Source organism: Amblyomma maculatum, chromosome 3, assembly GCF_055883805.1.
Source record: "Amblyomma maculatum isolate TAMU_Amacu chromosome 3, ASM5588380v1, whole genome shotgun sequence".
Lineage (NCBI taxonomy): Eukaryota > Metazoa > Arthropoda > Arachnida > Ixodida > Ixodidae > Amblyomma > Amblyomma maculatum.
The window spans coordinates 214,546,419-214,564,914 of NC_139346.1; the positions used below are offsets into that span (position 1 = coordinate 214,546,419).

At 44.6% G+C, this 18,496-nt stretch overlaps 1 protein-coding gene across 2 annotated transcripts in view; it reads left to right on the forward strand.

Annotated features, from left to right (window-relative positions):
* The window catches only part of LOC146197674 (Na(+)/citrate cotransporter-like), a 39,775-nt gene that overhangs the window by 11,639 nt on the left and 9,640 nt on the right, over nt 1-18,496 (forward strand). For both annotated transcript variants that reach the window (XM_084599588.1, XM_084599589.1), the window contains exons 5-11: nt 484-629; nt 6,558-6,645; nt 7,588-7,716; nt 7,837-7,956; nt 9,812-9,892; nt 14,094-14,201; nt 15,604-15,781. In XM_084599588.1, coding sequence (XP_084455714.1) covers nt 484-629; nt 6,558-6,645; nt 7,588-7,716; nt 7,837-7,956; nt 9,812-9,892; nt 14,094-14,201; nt 15,604-15,781 — 850 coding nt within the window. The remainder of the gene's footprint in view (nt 1-483; nt 630-6,557; nt 6,646-7,587; nt 7,717-7,836; nt 7,957-9,811; nt 9,893-14,093; nt 14,202-15,603; nt 15,782-18,496) is intronic.

Genomic DNA, 18,496 nt, shown 5'->3' on the forward strand with positions numbered 1-18,496 from the left:
AGCCCAGTTTAATTGACGCATCGGGGGCATAAAAGGTTTAGCATCCACCTTTTATGCACTAAACGCGGGGTTCGATTCTCAGAGTCGCTGGGCACCCGCCGGGTTTCGAATGGGTACCAGCTTGTGTGGAGCGGAATGTTTGAAGAAAGAGTGCTTTATCCCACCTTGCGCAGAACGAAATACATTGTGCTACATGGCATTATATTAAGCAGTTTTTATTTTTCGATAAAATTGGTCATCTTCATAAAATCATGGAATTAGCATGTGACATTCTATAATTAGGTAAAATGATTAGATTGAATAAGAATGCCCTGCAAAAAAACGTTTTCAGTAGTTTATCCCGAAAATAGATATTTCTTGTTTGAGTTTCGTTCATTGGTTATTGATCGATGCTTTCCATCGGAAATAGTTTTCTTTTAAAGAGAAATTTTGGCGAAATGTCATTTGATTCCTATTTGTTGAATATTTTGCTCTTTTCTACAGGTTACTACTAGGCTTTATGCTAGTCACAATGTCCCTGTCTATGTGGATCCCCAACACTGCCTCCACGTCAATCATGGCACCCATTGTCATGGCCGTCGTAGATCAGATGCACAGCTCGACAAAGTCTCACCCAAGTGACGTTGAAAGTAAGACGTTCTAAATTTTGGCAATATATACCTATATATGGTTTATAGAAAATTGAAAATTTTAAATTAGCTCAATAACTTATTCATATACATTCTGAAGACATGTAGCGCTGGTAGAAGAAGGATAAAAAGAGGGAAGACAGCTCGTCTTTTGCCTGCCAACGCTGGACCTTTTAGAATATCAGGAATGCAACTCTCTCAGTAATATACCTTGCTTGATTAATAGGCGAGTGTGTTGCTTGTCATTTCATACGCCTGGATATGAAAATTCCAGATAAAACAGCCCAGAAACGAAGAAGTAGAGATTTTTGACTGATGTGCCGAAAACACAATCTCACTACAACGAATGTGCATGTGGCTTTCGGGCTACGGTACAAATGTTTATTAACTGCTTGCTAGTGCACTTGGACCAATTGCAGACCAATGACATCTTCGACATCCATATTTAAAGAAACGTGACTTTCGTTCCCTTTTTCAGCTAAAAAAATATTGGAACTCTTCTTAAGAAAGTTTTCTCGAGATGTGGGGCAACGCTTAAAGGTAGTTTATCTTATACGTTTTTTTTTAATGCAACGACATTAGATGCGTCATCAGGAAAACGATTCGGCGTAACTTAACGCCCATCGGCTGAGAGGTGTACGACGTCCTTATACAATGGGGCTGGTTTTCTCGAAAGGCCCACCTTCTGTCACATTCGGATGGTAGAGAGGGGCCAGTTAGTAGTTGACAGGCGCTCTGGTCAAGTGACATGAACGAGGACGGTGGCTACCTCCGCGGCAGTTGGCAGGTACACACAGTTGCATGCCGACGTATCGATGGATTTGCGCCTATCAGGCTGGAATGGAATCAGGATCAACGCCGCGTGGTAGAAAATGTCCGCAAGATGAGAGGGCGACTTGCAGAAGAATGTCAGCGAACATGTAGTATCGGCGCGGCTGCGTTTGGCGTAAGCGGCGATCAGCCGTCACGTCGAAGGGGAAGCATCCGACCTTACTGCTCTCGCATTCTCAACGCTTATTGTCGCAAGTGTCTTAACTTACAACGCAACAGAGTTAAAAGATCCGTTCACCGAAAATCCAGAGGCTGCGTCCCGCGTCGGCTTCGTGAGCGAAAGATCACTTGCATGTCTCTGGCAGGCGGTAACTGGCTGCTGATATGATCGCGCAGTGACCTGCCGTTGCCTGACGTTACTTTTCGCAGGAACTGAAAAATTGGGTCTCTCCTTTTATACAGAAGGATGTATACGGACTTTTGAATACACGTGACCCTTAGGCCACGCAGGCACATCGATGCACCTTGGCTAAAGCTGAGCTTCACATATATTATATATATATATATATATATATATATATATATATATATATATATATATATATATATATATATATATATATATATATTGTAGTGTGGTAATCTTCATCGTTATTGCCACTGACATGCATCGCGTACTGGCGCTCTCGAGGACGAATAAGTTGGTCGTTGTCTTCGTGATTCGATACGCCTGACGCTCCGCTGCGAATTCATCCTGAGCAGCTGAATCCCTCTGCGTGGACTGAATAAACACACCCCCTACAATATATATATATATATATATATATATATATATATATATATATATATATATATATATATGTATAACTATAGAGCGAAGTGTACGCTTCATTTAAAGAAACATTTATTGAACTCGACGTTTCGACCAGAAGCTGGCCTTCATCAGGAGTCTCTTTAGCAGGAATTGTGTGACCTTCATTGTGTATATGGGGGGAAAGCTGACATTCGTTCAGTCTACTGGCAGTAGGCTTGACTTGGCAGTTTAGGTGAGTTTGCGGTAGGAATTTAGGGGATAACTGAACTTTGAAGTAGAGAAAGAATACCAGGGCTCTCATTTATACCGGGCTGTAGGGCATTAAATTTAAAGTACGATTCTCGTTGTTCCCGTTCGCAGTTGCTATGGAAGCCGCTCTGGAGCAGGATAACTTAGTTTGTCGAATTCGTGACTTTTCTGTTGCAGGTGTTTGGACAGGGGAAGGTGGGGGAGAGATTTGGTGTGCGCGCGATGGTTGTGGAATCGAATTCGGAATGGGTTCTCAGTCTGCCCTATGTATTGCATTTGACACTCGCCACACTCGAGCATATATACCTCGTTCCTGGAGTCACAATTCAGATTTTCGCGGATGGAGTGTTTAAAATCAGAGTGTGTGCTCTTTGCCGTGGTCGTTGTTTGTATGTGTTTGCGAACTTGGCATCTATTCTTTCGGCACGGCATGCAAACAACAAGGTCTGCTTTATCGACAGTAAAGTGTACTACATAATTTTGTAAATTCTTTAGTCGTCTGTATGTAACCCGGGGAACCACAGAAAAAATTTTGGATAGACGATCACTTTGTTCGATGACGTTAAAGTGTTGTTTTAGTATTTTGTTGATGTTCGGAAGGTTATTTGCAAAAGTTAAGATCAAATTTGAGCGGTTTTCATTTCGTGCTGCCGGCCGGCCTTCCCCAAATGTTTCATTACGATCAATTAATCCCGCTTTTTGGATGGCATCATTAATAATAGTTGGCGGATAGTGTTGATGTTCAGAACCTCCCGCATGCGGTTGGTAGTTTCCTCAAAATCTCTTCTGAGCGTGAGCACATTCGTTTGAATCTTATTGCCTGAGAGTAAGGAATTGATGTTTTGCAGTGGCGCGGGTGGCAGCTTTTAAAATGAGGGTATTGTTGTCTGTCCGTGGGTTTTTTGTAGACATTGGGGTTTAAAGCCACCTCTTCAAATTGAATTAATACGTCCAGGAAGTTAATTTGAGTGGAGGATATGTGTGAATGAGATGTTGGGATGTATGTTGTTAAATGAGGTAATGAATTGGATGAGTTTGTGCTCGTTTTCTGTCCAGATGATAAATATATCGCCCAGAAAAAGTTTATAAAAAGCTGTTTTTTTTTTTTTTTTTTGGGGGGGGGGGGGGGGGGGGTACGAGCGTAGGAAGTCAGATTCAATGTGATCCATGAATATGTTGGCATAATTTGATGCCATTTTCGTTCCCATGGCTGTACTGCTGGTTTGTAGGTAATAAAAGTTGTTGAATTCGAAGAAACTGAGTTTTAGTACCAGATTAGCGAGTGACGCGATGGCCGTTGGGCTAGGAGAGTTTGGGGCTTTGTGTTTTTCATATGATGTGATCAGAGCTTGAATCCTGTCCTCATGCGGAATGTTCGTGTAAAGGGACACCACGTCAAGGGTCACTAAAAGGTCACCTTTGGGGACAGTAAATTTAGATAACTCTTTCAGGAAGTGATTAGTGTCGCGTATGTAAGGTGTATGTTTGGAAGGGATATGTTTGATGAGGGAATCGGTGTAGTTAGATATTGGTTCTGTGAACGTGCCAATGCCGGATCGATTGGTTGACCGGGATGATTTTCTTCGTGCGCTTTCGGGAGCATGTAGAAACGCCCTGGGGACGGATCTATTGCCTCTAGTGCCTTACTTACTCGCGGTAGTATTTCTCCTTTCTCGGTGAGTTGCTTTAGAGTTTGTGCTATAACTTTCTGGTGCTCAGCAGTGGGATCTTATGGGAGCAATTTATAGAAATTTGAGTTGTTGAGCTGGCGATATTCTTCGTTAATGTAATCGTCTTTGTTTAAAATTACTATACCACCTCCTTTATCGGCGGATTTGATGACGATTTTCGCTCGCTGGCTAAGAGATGTTAAGGCGTTACGTTTTTTCTTTTTTTTCGAAATTTTAGAGGGTCCGGGCTCGTAGGTCTCGAAAGCGCGAAGGATGTCCCGCTGTACAGCTTTTATGTACAAGTCCAGATGTTTTTCCCTACCAGATCTAGAGTCTAATATTCCTGAGACGGGGGAAGTGAGGCAGAATTACTGTTAGGTTTTTCGAAAAAATATTCCTGTAGTCTTAGGGTTTGTGAAAAATTGTCTAGGTCTTTAAGTAATTTGTATTCGTCATATCGTCCCGTACTTGGGCAGAATTTCAATCCACGGGATAGCAGTGCCCTTTCTTCCGGGGTAATTGTTGCGTTTGAGAAATTAATAATGTTCTGCTGAAAGTGTGGTCTTTCCGGTGTTTGGTTAGAATGGTTTAGGGGGGTTCTTGAATCGCTTGCTTTATGATTAGACTGATTTAAAAAATTGCTCGGCTGAGGTGTCGCGCCATGCTCAAGGTTTATATAAGAAGGAGCGTTATCTCTTTGAATTTTTTTACACTTCTTAGTCAACATTTCTGTAGTTCTCCTGCACTGGAAGACCTCAAGCTCGTTGCCCTCAATTGTTGAATTCGATGTTGGCCGATGTTGGCCTGATGAAGGCCAGCTTCTGGTCGAAACGTCGAGTCCAAAAAAAATGTTTCTTTAAATGAAGCGTACACTTCGCTCTCTCTCTTTATATATATATATATATATATATATATATATATATATATATATATATATATATATATATATATATATATATATATATATATATATGAAGGAAAGAAGCCAACAGTCGGCGAGGCCAAGGAAAGCGTTGGGGATGGTACTTTTATGTCTTTTTTTAAAATATTTGCTTAGGTAATCACAGAAATTAGTAATGTAATCTGTTTAGGGGAAAGATAATTAAACACAAAGCAGAAGAAAAAACAACGTGCCGATGGTGGGATCCGAACCCACGACCTCCGAATATCGCGTCCGGTGCTCTTCCAACTGAGCTACATCGGCTGCTGTTCCCCCTGCTACTTGCTTGGGTATTTATGTTGTCTGTATACTAACCTTGAGAGTGTTCACCAGCGCCACCCTCAGCCATAGCGGCGGACGTAGAACGTCCTTTGTTACCGCCAGTGTCACGTAGAACGTGATCAAGAGCGAGGGCGAAAGCTGTGCTAGAACCCTCTTACGCTACCTATGGCTTCAAGACTGCCAGAACCGAGACCCCCGCAAGCTACAAGCAGATCAATTAAGGGGAAATGAGGGTGCTCGTTATAATACACGAAGGAAAGAAGCCAACAGTCGGCGAGGCCAAGGAAAGCGTTGGGGATGGTACTTTTATGTCTTTTTTTTAAATATTTGCTTAGATATCACAGAAATTAGTAATGTAATCTGTTTAGGGGAAATATAATTAAACACAAAGTAGAAGAAAAAACAACGTGCCGATGGTGGGATCCGAACCAACGACCTCCGAATATCGCGTCCGGGGCTCTTCCAACTGAGCTACATCGGCCGCTGTTCCCCCTGCTACTTGCTTGGGTATTTATGTTGTCTGTATACTAACCTTGAGAGTGTTCACCAGCGTGTTCATATATATATATATATATATATATATATATATATATATATATATATATATATATATATATATATATATATATTATTATTTATTATTTTTTCCAGTATTCTGTCGTTTTATTTAAACGAACCCAACGTTGGGCAAATGATTTGAGCATTCGTCTGGCGTGCTGGAGGTGCAATGTTCGATCCCCGGTGCCGCCAATGGGTAGCCACCGGTGATACAATGAGACCAAACTTTCCCTTGATCAGGGGCTTGCCTTCTTTAAGATTAACTACTTGCGTAATATTCTTTTACCCGGCCTTTTCTGCGCAAAATATACTTTGTCTCATGGTGCTAATTGGCCTACTGCCGCAAACTGGGTTCATTATCATCCTCAGAATTTCACGAACAAAATGCCTTATGCAAGAGAACACTGTATTCAGACGTTTTGTGCCACACGCATGCAAAACATTTAAAAAGGCAAGCATCTACGCGAATAGCTAGCCAGTATCGCATTTTGATCCCTTCTGATTCTTTTTCTCGCCGTTTCTTCTGGGTCTCCTTTCCGGAGCAGTCCATCAATGTCTATGTTGTTCTTGTGTTTTAGTTATGATTTTACTAAGAAAAACGGCATGAAAGCTGTATATAATATTAAGTTTATTGCTACTTCCAGGTTCTGATCTTGAGTCTCTTACCAGACATCAAGAGGCATTTTCAAAGGAAGGCACAAAGGCATCTAGCAAGATGTCTTCTGATTCCGAGTAAGCACTACGGAACTCGATTTACATTATATGTTGTTACCGTTGCCACTGTACTCTCACGTGTATCCTAATTGGCATTGCTAATCTTGGTGGAGGGCACTTCGACGTTGTCTAGAAAACAAAAAGATATTTAACGATCTTGCTTCTTTGGTGGCTCACGCGTAGGAACTCCTCTGGCTGTCACTGGGCGCGTTTTATATTTCTAACAGGAGGTAAAACAATAGCGTGGTTATGACTGCGGCTAAAAGAGGCAGTGGTATTCTAGCGCACTCACGAAAGAGAGCTTGGTTAGTTTGGCGCCCGCATGTTTTTGTTAGTATAGTAGGCTTGACGTGCAATTTTAATTAATGTATATTTTAAATGGATGCATTTATGACAAGAGCCGATATTAGGTTCAGTTTGTACGTATTCTTATTGCTCAAAACCCATTAGAAGACAGGAAAATCAGAGACAGAGGCAGGCTCTGTTTCAGGTTCTTTCGTTACGTCTTTGTTGTGCTGTTGAGCAATGGGAATTTTTTACTCTCGTGTTCGTGCAGTATTCACGAAAATTTTCCGCACTCTGGAAATTACCGCACATGGACACAAGTCATGGGATTGAAAGCCACCGGACTCGAGGAATGTGAAGCGATTAATTCATTTGGATGAGATGGAATTTTACACGAAGCGTAATACTTAAGAACGCCGCTTCAAAGGCGAGTGCCACGGTGGCTGCGGTGGTAGTCGCGCTGTGTGCCGCTCGCCTCCCGTGCGGCAGCGGCAATTACGCAACTACTGATTTATAAAATTGCCTCGATGGCTGATCCTGCTTTATCATCGTCATTATGCAGCGCGATGTATATATGTCGCTGCGCCTATCTGTTTCATAGATAACGCGATAAGGCGTACTGCTTTAAGTTTTTGTTGAACCAGTTCAGCGTGATAGCTGCGTTTTCTCTTTCAGGGCAGAATCTCGACAAAAGATGCTCCGAACGACGATGTTGCTGTCTGTAGCTTACGCTGCTAACATCGGAGGCACTGGTTCTCTTATCGGCACTGGGCCTAATCTCGTACTCAAGGGGCTTATGGATGAGTGAGTAAAGGCTTGTTCAAAATATGCCTGGCATATGTAAGTCTGCAGGAGCCGCAACTAGCTTTGCATCGCAGACTACCTAAGAAATAATCGACTTTACTTTCTTTTGTTTCTAAACAGCATGTTTCCAGGCTCTTCGGAGCTTACTTTCGCAACCTGGATGCTCTACAATGTGCCAACCATGCTGCTGTGTGTTCTCATCGGTTGGGCCTACCTCCAGTTTACGTCAAGAAAAGCAATGTGAGATAGTCCCGACTTGAATTTTCTTACAGCGTTCCTTTCTCAGGACTTGATAGGGTATTGCATTGTGAAATTGTACCAGATTGAGTTATGGCTTTTCTGGCGACTGGCAGGAGTAGTCATGGTAATTGTTCTGCTGTAACTACACGTTGGACGAAATATAAATTTCCACACATCAGCCACAAATCATGAGATAACTTTGTGCCTTGGTGGTGCAGCTTAGCCGCTATTATTTCTTGGCGAATTAGGAGGAATTAACGCAGACCACAACTTGTAGCCTAGCTCGATGTTGAAGATAGCTGCGAATAGGATGGAGCACTTGTTTTAGGGGGTGTTTCCTTATTGAGGAAGACGTATAATGAAGGGAGGTGAGGTGGGATAAAAACAGCTGCTTTTATATCGGCGCAAAGGCGTGCGGAGACTATGGTTTCGCACATGTGCTTGTGAGTGAATTTCTGGTTACTAATTTTCATGGACTTCAGAATTGCAGTTCCATATTATAGCTTAAGTAAAATTGTGTGTCTGATCTACGCTTTTCTCCTTTTCGTTGGCGGGCCAATTAAATAAGGATTATATTAGCCTTCCATACACTTGTGTGAGGAAGTTTACTACCTTAAATAGAGATCCCTACCTGCGATATCTGCATTACGAAATTATGTTTACTCTTGGCAACTAGTGCTGACACGTGGTTTGATTTGGTTTGGTTTGTGGGGTTTAACGTCCCAAAGAGACTCAGGCTACGAGAGGCGCCGTAGTGAAGGACTCCGGAAATTTTGACCACCGGAGTTCTTTAACGTGCACTGACATCGCACAACATACGGGCACCTGGCTTTTTGCCTCCACTGAAAAGCGGCTGCCGAGGTCGGTGTTTGATCCCGCATCCTTGGGAACAGTAGTCGAGCGCCCTAATCACTGCATTATGCTGGCCTGGCCTAAGTGCTGACGTGTTCACCACATCATAGGCCTGATTTTATACAGTAAGACAGGGAATTATAGTGTACAGCAATGTCGGTAACGAAGGCAGTGATTAAAGAGATTTATGCCACAATAACATCCTCATCGCGTCACATTACTTCACTAGAGTGAAAGCATTACCTGTTCTATTAGTACAACCTCGCAGCTGGTAATTGGCCCGTTTCATGGCTGGACACATATTGGACGGCCGTAGCATGACTCACCGCTTTGTTAACATAACATAATATTAGATATAAAGTTTGTACGAACACTGAGCGTAATCATGGCTTGCACGACTCGCCACTTCAAAAAGTAAAGTAACATAAAGCCAACCTAATCCTTTCGCGTTCTCACACGTAAGCAGTCTCAAGCGTCTGCCGGATTTTGTTTCGCAAACACCGCCTTAGGGTGTCACATAATGAGCTGGGCCTAAAATGCAGGCGTTTAAAGCACCCATAAATGTTGATAGGCCGGTTATGGCAGCACTATGGCGGAGAAGGCCGTTCTAGGCAATGGTTGCTCGAATATAAGTGAATTGGTAAAGACGGCAGTACGAACACGTGGGTGCGAAACTTCAAGTGGATCTCCGATTTGTAGGTATCTGCGTGGTGGCTCTGCGGAAATGTATGGTTCTTGTACTGGCGAATAGGACAGTTCGTAAAACATGACACTGCGTCGGTGTGCAGAAATATAGTACAAACCTGTCTGAAAATTTCGGGATAATAGGCTAACAATGTGCGGGCATGAGGAGCTCGTAAATCCGGTATCTCCATTCTGTGCAGCTTCGATGGCTTTTGTTAAGTATGCTTGATGAGGGTTCAAGATGGCTACTTAGTTCTTAGGGTAGAAAACAAGGCCGTGTACTAAAATCTTACTCATTGAAACGCTCCATTTCCCTCAGGAGAAATCTGTCTGGAGAAGCATCTGCAGAAAAGGTTCGTGAGGAGATGTTGAGAAGATACCGTGACCTAGGGCCTATGAGGCAAGTATACAGACTGTGGTCGTTCGATGTTGGTAGCGTCTGCATTACCAACATTTGTCAGTAAGTTGCGTGGCATGACGAAACTCCAAACTTGTGTTTGAATATAGCACCTTTTAATTCCATCACCAAAACAACAAAGTAACTGACCTGACGCTAAAAGTTACCGAGCATCCATTAAGGAGTATGGTCGCGATAGTAGCACCATGCTTTAAACCCCGTCTACATTGCCAAGAATACTAATTTGAGTCCGGCGCTATGGCATGATTGCGCTGACACAGCAGGTATGGTTTCGAGAGAAATGTTTGGTTTATGGGGTTTAAGGTCCCAAAGCGACTCAGGTTTGAGAGACGTCGTAGTGGAGGGCTCCGGAAATTCGACCATCTGGAGGTTCGTTAACGTGCACTGACATTGACAGCCTCGCCTCCATCGAAATGCGGCCGCCGGGATGCGACACCTTGGGACAGCAGTCGAGTGCCCTAACCACTGCGCTACCATGGCGGGGCACCAATTTAGTACGAGATGCAACGATGTATGACGTCATGAAGAGAAAAAGAAGTTACAGAGCGCTGGCTATAAACTGTCGCATTCTTCAATGTAGAGTTAAAGTGCCGCTGAAATGCTACTTGGGTAAGATTCTAATGCAAGAAATTCACACAAGTGATCTTTGTGAGTATTCAAGTCAGATTTGAAAGCTTTACGTGGAGACAATAATTTGCAAATAATTTTTCAAAAGTGGTCCTGGCGACTGCTCGCAGCCGATTTGGACGACATATCGCCGCGCACAAGCTTCCCCACTTAAGTCAATTGGGTTGCTGGGTGCGTCCGCTCATTGGACGCTCCCAAGTTAGGCGAGCGGGATGGGGCGTAGTGGCACACCGTCGCGACTTGTTTTGAGGCAGGGCTGATAGGTGGGAATCTTGGCATGGCTGTTAAAGAAGAAATATTCAAGCCATAAAATGACGAACCCACAAGGAAAAGCAACCAGCCGTTGTCCTGTGTTGTTCTCCCCTTGTGTGTTCGCTTTTTTGGGCTCGTATACGTCTTTAACACGGCTTGTTTCGTTCTTTTTTATCGTGCGCGCCGACATGGGTTGAATTGAGGGGCTTAGGGTAGGAAGAGCATCATTTTCGATCGCTCACACGTTTGGGGCTAATGAAGTTAGTTTAAAAATAGTTGCGCTGCATAGAGGATTGATGGGATGTCTATAGCTAGTGCTTGTTTTATATTTCTGGTAAAATGCTTTTCATGGGAACTTTTAGAAAAAAAAGAGGAAGACATCTGCGACAAGGGTAACGCACAAAAAAAACAAAAAAATGTAACCGGGGTTTCGCTTCCACAGTATGTAAAGCCTTCAAAGTCCAGGCTACTTAAGTACCACCTTGTGTGTACAAAACCACTGTGAGCCTCGACAATCTCGTAGTGTCTCTTATTTCAATGCCTTCCCGCACATTTTCAAAAGAATCAAACAAGGCCGCATTTATTCTTATGCGAAGCTTGAGTATTGAGAAGAGTGACGTAACCACACAGAAGGGTGGTCTGCGACCTCCTGACTATCGCGTACATTTGCATAGCACATCGCTCAAGCGGAGGGCACGCTATAACGAAAGCCTTTCCAGCACGTTGGCCGATCTGTCCGTGTGATTACCTTCAAGCACGAGCCACTCGTGGAACCCCGACTGCTGCCTTCTGGTCAAGAGCTTTACAGATATGGCCGAGCATAGTAAGCAGAAAAAGGGAGAGAAAGGAAGAGGAGAGCGTTACACAGAGGAGCATGTCGGTTGGCTGACCGGAAGAGGGGAAACGAAAGAGCATAAGAAAATAACAAATAATTTAGGGATGTAAAGGCGCGCGCAAGGAGCATGAGATGCTAATAAAACTTTTCGATCAAGAACAGCGCTTTGAAAAAACTGACAGCAAGCCATCTAGGCTGTGTTCACGGTTCGAGCTGGTCTCCTGAAAAAAATCGTTAGTGTGTTATAATGGATGAGTTACAAGGCAGCCAACCGCCTGACAAAGCGCTTTTTTTTCTTCCGCTTGAAAGAATGTGCACGCACAGTTTATATTGTTATTTTATGCCGCATAAGCAACTACGGCTATCACGTACCATTTTATATTGTCTTGAGAATTAGGTCTCTGCATTCGTGTTTCAAAGATTTCTAGACAGTGCAATAGCCTAAGAATAGAAACACTCTAGGTGACCATGAGAAGTAAAGCTCCTGCTTTACTTATTTAAAAAAGGCCGTTCAAGATGCGTTCAATGTACTAATCACTGGCCTCCGGTAGACTGAACACCCTCTGATCTCCTGCAGCCCTACTTTCTATTTTCGACTAGCAGATAGTGGTAGTGTTCTTAGATGAGAAGGAGGGAAACATTTATTACATCAATGGTATATATAGGTGTCGCTATCCTGCGCACCAGCTCGATCCATCGCCGATGGTCGTATGGGTCTGTTGTTGACGGAGCAGCCTCTCAAGAGGAGAAAGTGGCGTGGGAAACGGGTAGTTGGTATTCAGGTGGATAGGCACATTCTTATGTTGAGTGGAAGAGTGTGGGTACAGGGCTACTACTGGTTGGGCAGCATCCACCGTAAAAGATTAGTTGCGTTAGCAGTTTGGGAGAGTGAGGCTGGCATCACGCTATGGCCTCCGCTGTCTTGAGGAATATGTGTGCGACATGGAGATTAAGAAGGGGGAGGGGAGGGGGATCTCGGACAAGATAGTCTGGCTTCTTCCCGTGTATCCGGCAGGTCAGACCTCGGGAGAGACCATTGGCGTGTTCGTTTCCAAGAAGAAAGGCATGACCTTGTGCCCAGACGATTCGAATAGGGGCAAGTGTGTCCATGGAACACTGTTTTCCACGTATTGGGTGGGGGGGGGGGGGGGGGGGGGGGGGCTGGTCTAGTAACAGGACAAAGGCGTATGCCCGACATATCCTATATGAGCCGATTATTGCAGTCGGATTCGGATTTTGTTGTCCTCATTCTGCCTATTTGGCTGAGATGCAGAGATGAGACCACTTTTGCCATCCTGTTCGACAATATGCATATTCGAGAATTATCAGTGCCCCGGCTGAAGATTTCTATGCTCATTAGCAGAGAATAGGTTTGGGCATGTTGGTGATTCATTCTTAAACAGGAAATAATAACGCACAAAGGAAGGCGGAAAGAGCAAGTGGACACGGAGACAAGCGCTGTGTCTTACTCTTAAATGGTGTCTTACTCGCTTCCCTAAATTGTACACGGCTGTCATGATGATTGGTTGGGCGCTATCGAACACAGAGACACAGAAAAAAAAACACGGGACAGACGCCTTTTTAACAACTGATTCATTGGGAAGGAAACGAAGCTTACTAAGTAACGAAAAACCTGGAGCAAAGAAGACAAAGAAACGAAGGTAAAAAACTGCGAATATAGCTGATTTTCCTCTTCGATAGCGAGAGCGAAGGCTTGCTGACACTATTTCTACACGAGGCGATGTAGAATGCTTCTATCACCTCTCTAGTTCTTTGCTGTGGATGTCGATACAACACCTGTGTGGAGTCAAAGATTGGTCGGTAACTCGCCCAACTTTCCCTTCTGTTGGACACGATTGTAAGACGGTTAACTCTGTTCGAGCTGTTGCTTACCAGGAGTCTAGGAAAGTGACTTCTCGTCTTCTAGAATTATTGCGAAACTCTGATCTGGATTTAAAATGGTGACAGCGGAAGTTTATTTTGGGTGGCTTTGTACGCGGCGACGCCCATCCGGCACGTCCCACATATGTGACTTAAAATCTGGACCTACTGAACGTTTCCTCGCCGCTTTCGCAAGACAAATCCCACAACAGACAAATCCAGGCAAACTCAAATTATCATCCTCTGGCACTAAAACAAGTCAAATGAAATAAACTCACCGTTATCTATGCTCAAAAATAGCGGAGCTCTAAAGCCAATGATTTAAACATGCATTATTTGTTAGAAGTTTACAAAAAGAATGCAAACTTAATCGCAGAATCGAATACAGTGTTTCTCCTTGCAGTTGTTTCTTTGTTATCAGTGTGCTACCAGCGACCTCATCTCATGATGGCGCTATGAAGGATCCTAGATCACCTTACTGATTAACACCAAACGGGTTCATTGATTGATTGCGTACATAGTAGATTTTGCACATAATAGGCATTGGTAGTGTGTATAAATATCCCTCACTCAATTGCTCTATTGCAGTTTTCCAGAAATATGTGTCACATTCCTCATGACATCGATGATCCTATTGTGGTTCACCATGAAGCCCCAGATGTTCCCTGGATGGGTGGAATTAATTCCTCACGAAAGGTGAGTGCGCCATTAATCGGGAAAATGGGTGCCATACTGGTGGGAAGAAAATTGTCTATGCTGAAAAAGCAGAAAAAAACAAACAAGAATAAAAGGACAGTAAATATAATAGTGAAATTGCAGCAACTTGACGAATAATAGTGAAATTGCAGCAACTTGACGAATACAATAGCTCCAGTATTCGAGCTAGAACTTAGTATAGGGTTTCTTGAGGAATGCCAAGGTCTTCTGAAGTGCATGTCGTTCTGACCATTGAATTAGTCTGCCACGACTGCCCACTATCAGGCGGCGTCCTGAGTTGTCGCTGACGCCAAATACATGGAAAAGCGCAACTGCGTAATCTCTTTTAAGGCGAAAACCTTTCTAGGCTCATGAACGAAATCCAATGCGCCAGAGGTGTGCGCAAGATTTGTGCGCGAGATCTGTCATATTCCGCGAGATTTCGTGAGATATATTCTTGTCTAGCGTTCCTGCCATCTGCGATCCCACACTTGAACGCAGGTCAAGGAACGCCACGCAACAGGAGCGATGGTGTACCATCCAAACGCACTTGCCGGAGAAAGTGTGAAAGATACTGCCTCTTTCCTGTACTGTATACCAATTATAATTATATTTAGCACTGCAACAAACGCCGATAAGAGGCATACGATGAGCGGCAAATGATAGGAGAGGAAGGGCAGGGTTTTGCCATTCTCCTCATAAGAGACATCTAAAAGACCCTCTAAATTTTATTTTTCATACCTACAGATCCTAACTCGGACGCCAAATTCTTGTTATTTTGTAGCCCCATAACTCAATAATACCAACCGCAATATGTGTTTTTGTTTTGTTTTGCTATGCAGTATCAATCTACGCTTAGGCTCTTAGCTGCATACAAAGAGTTCACTATAAGCAAAACGTTCCTGACGCCGTAGTCCTAACAGCTTGTGCTCTGTATGAGCGGTCGTACATTATGCATAACATTGTGTTCGAGAGAAGCCTACGGTAATATCTACCACAAACGCACACTGAGATAAATGATATCATGAGGCACTGTGCAGTATAGAAGTCACAATTTGTGGCTCACTAGATGTCTCTAGCCGAGCAGAATAAACGGTAGGGAGTTTGCAGCTGATCTGTTGAATTAGAAAGCTCGACATATTGAACTAAAATTTACATGACAACTTCTAATTGTGTAGGACTGAATACCAACGTATTGCGAAACGAATGAAAATAGCTGTACCAAGCTATGCATAAGAAAAGCACCAGGTTTGAGCTTTCATACGCGCGCTGGCACATGGCGTACTATGCCCCTGCTGCGAGTGCTTCAACGGTGAAACCCTGTTAAGGCAGTCATACGTGTAGTCTCCGCAGTAGAGGCTCTCATGAAGCGTGGTTTCTCTTCCCGCTCCTCTTAACGCAGGTACATAAAGTCTTCCGCCCCGGCCATGATAGCTACGTTTCTCCTATTCGTGATTCCCAAGGACCCGAAAAATCCCCGGAGCCGGCCTATCATCACGTGGCGAGAGGCCAGCGAACGAGCTCAATGGGGGGTCATGATTCTCATTGGCGGTGGCATGTGCCTCGCTGAGGGATGCAAGGTGAGCGTTCAAGAATTTACACATAGATACGCGTGTATCTCCCCTTCATGGATCACTGCCTTGTCGTGGCGGAGGGGCTTGCGAAACTCGATGAAGTCGTGATCTCTGCTGTGTAGGGCCACCCAAGATAGACAGGTCACGGCAGAGAGTTCTGACAAAATGTGATTCACTGGAGAAGGTAATGGCAACCCACTCCAGTATTTCCTGCCAAGAAAACCCTATGGCCAGTCACAATACCATCAATGATATGGCGCCGGAAGATGAGCCCCCCAGGTTGGAAGGCGTCCCACATGTTACTGGGGATGAACAAAGGGCGATTCCTAGTAGCTCCAGGACGAATGAAGCGGCTGGGCTAAAGCCAAAACGACGCTCAGTTGTGGATGTGTCGGGAAGCGACCGGGAAGTCCGATGTTGCAAGGAGATATATCACATAGCAACATGGAATGTAAGATCTATGACGCAAGGTAAACTGGATGTCGTCAAGCGAGAAATGGACAGATTGAACATTGATATCTTGGGTATCAGCGAGCTCAAGTGGACCGGAATGGGAGAATTTAACTCCGGCGACCATTATGTCTTTTTTTGTGGGCACGAATCCAAGAGAAGGAATGGGGTCGCTCTCATAGTAAACAGAAGAATGGGCAAAGCAGTGCTAGGGTACAACCCCAAAAACGACCGAATGATTTCACTTCGGATCCAAGGTCAGCCTTTCAACATAACAGTTATCCAAGTCTATGCACCGACCACTGCTGCTGAAGAAGCTGACATTGAGCGATTTTATGCGGACCTACAATGCCTTTTAGACCGCACCCCATCATCAGACGTCGTTTTTCTCATAGGAGACTTGAATGCTACTGGGCAGAGGCTAGTAGAGTTTTGTCAAGAAAACAACCTGACCATAGCGAATACTCATTTTCAACAGCCCAAGAGGCGCCTGTACACATGGACTTCATGGACTATATATATATATATATATATATATATATATATATATATATATATATATATATATATATATATATATTGCGCCAAAAGTCCAGGAAATTCCACAGCCTAGAAGAGCCTAGAAGTCGAAGAGCGGTCCGAGCGCGATTGCAGGCAACCAACTTCGTTGTCTACGCTTCATCGTCGACTATAGTTTGTATCACTGCCTCCCTCCTCTGTAGCATCGACTCGATGCGACGCGGTGCTAGTAGGAGTGCTAAAATGTCACAAGGACCCAGCGGCGTTGACGAAAAGTTCAGTCATGCACGATCGTGATAGGGCTTCAGCCGAACCACGTGCACAACTTCAGGACTGATACGGCGAACAATCTCATAAGGGCCGATGTATCGACGTAGTAACCTTTCAGATAAGCCGCGATGACGAACAGGTGTCCACACCCACGCGAAGTCGCCCGGCTTGTGAGTGACGATTCTTCGGTTGAGGTTATACCGAGCAGCGTCTTTCGCCTGTTGTCGGTGGATTCTGAAGCGTGCGAGTTGCCGCGCTTCCTCAGCATGCTGAACAAAGATGTCGGCGTCAAGTTCGGTGTCAGAGCCGCAAGAAGGACCAACTGGCATCATGGCATCCAACGGCGTGCTCACTTGGCGACCGAAGACAAGCTGGAACGGGGTCAGCCGCGTCGTCTTTTGAGTGGCGGTGTTGTACGCAAAAGTTATATATGGCAAAATCGCATCCCAGGTGCGATATTCTGCGTCCACATACATAGAAACCCTGCTGATGAGGGTGCGATTGAGGTGCTCCACCAACCCGTTGGTCTGAGAGTGATACGCCGTCGCGTGTCGATGGCTAGTGTGAGTCAGGGTCATGACCAACCGGGTTAGGCGAGCCCTAAAAGCTGTTCCACGACCAGTTATTACCACGGCGGGAGCGCCATGACGTAGGACGATGTTATGAACGAAACATTGCGCCACTTCGGCTGCAGTACCTTTAACAAGGGACGCTGTCTCTGCGTACCGTTTTAGGTATAGTCCGTCGCGATGACTTCCCAACGGTTGCTAGACGAGGACTTCGGGAAAGGACTGAGAAGGTCCAGCCCACTTGATGGAAAGGGGTCTTCAGCGGAGCAACAGGCTGAAGAAATCCAGCGGGTTTCAATGGCGGAGACTTCCGACGTTGGCAGTCACCACATGAGCGTACATAGGCCCGCACCGATGGGAGTAACCTCAATAATACCTTTGCAGTATTCGTACAAGTGTACGAAGGTGGCCGGAGGTGGTTTCATCTTGACAGGCACTCAATATATCTGGGCGCAACTCGGATGGCACAACAAGGAGAAATGTCTCTTCACTGTTAGCAAAATTTCGCTTGTAGAGCACCTTACCACGTAGAGTGAACGTTTGTAGCCCATGATGAAAAACACGGGGGATACGGGTGTTCGCGCCCTGCAGGTATTCGACGAGTGACGCTAACTCTGGGTCCATCCTCTGAAGCTGCGCCATTTGGGTTGTACTAATAGCCCCCAGAACGGAAAAATTGTCGGCTGTTTCTTCTAGACATAAGGCGATAGGCGAGCGCGACAGACAGTCAGCGTCCTGATGCTTGCGTCCTGATTTATATAGGACTGTTACATGATACTCTTGTAATCTAAGGCTCCATCTAGCGAATCGTCCCGAGGGGTCTTTGAGGCTCGCGAGCCAGCATAATGAATGGTGGTCGTTTATTATGCGGAAAGGTCGGCCGTAGAGGTATGGTCGGAACTTGGCGAGGGCC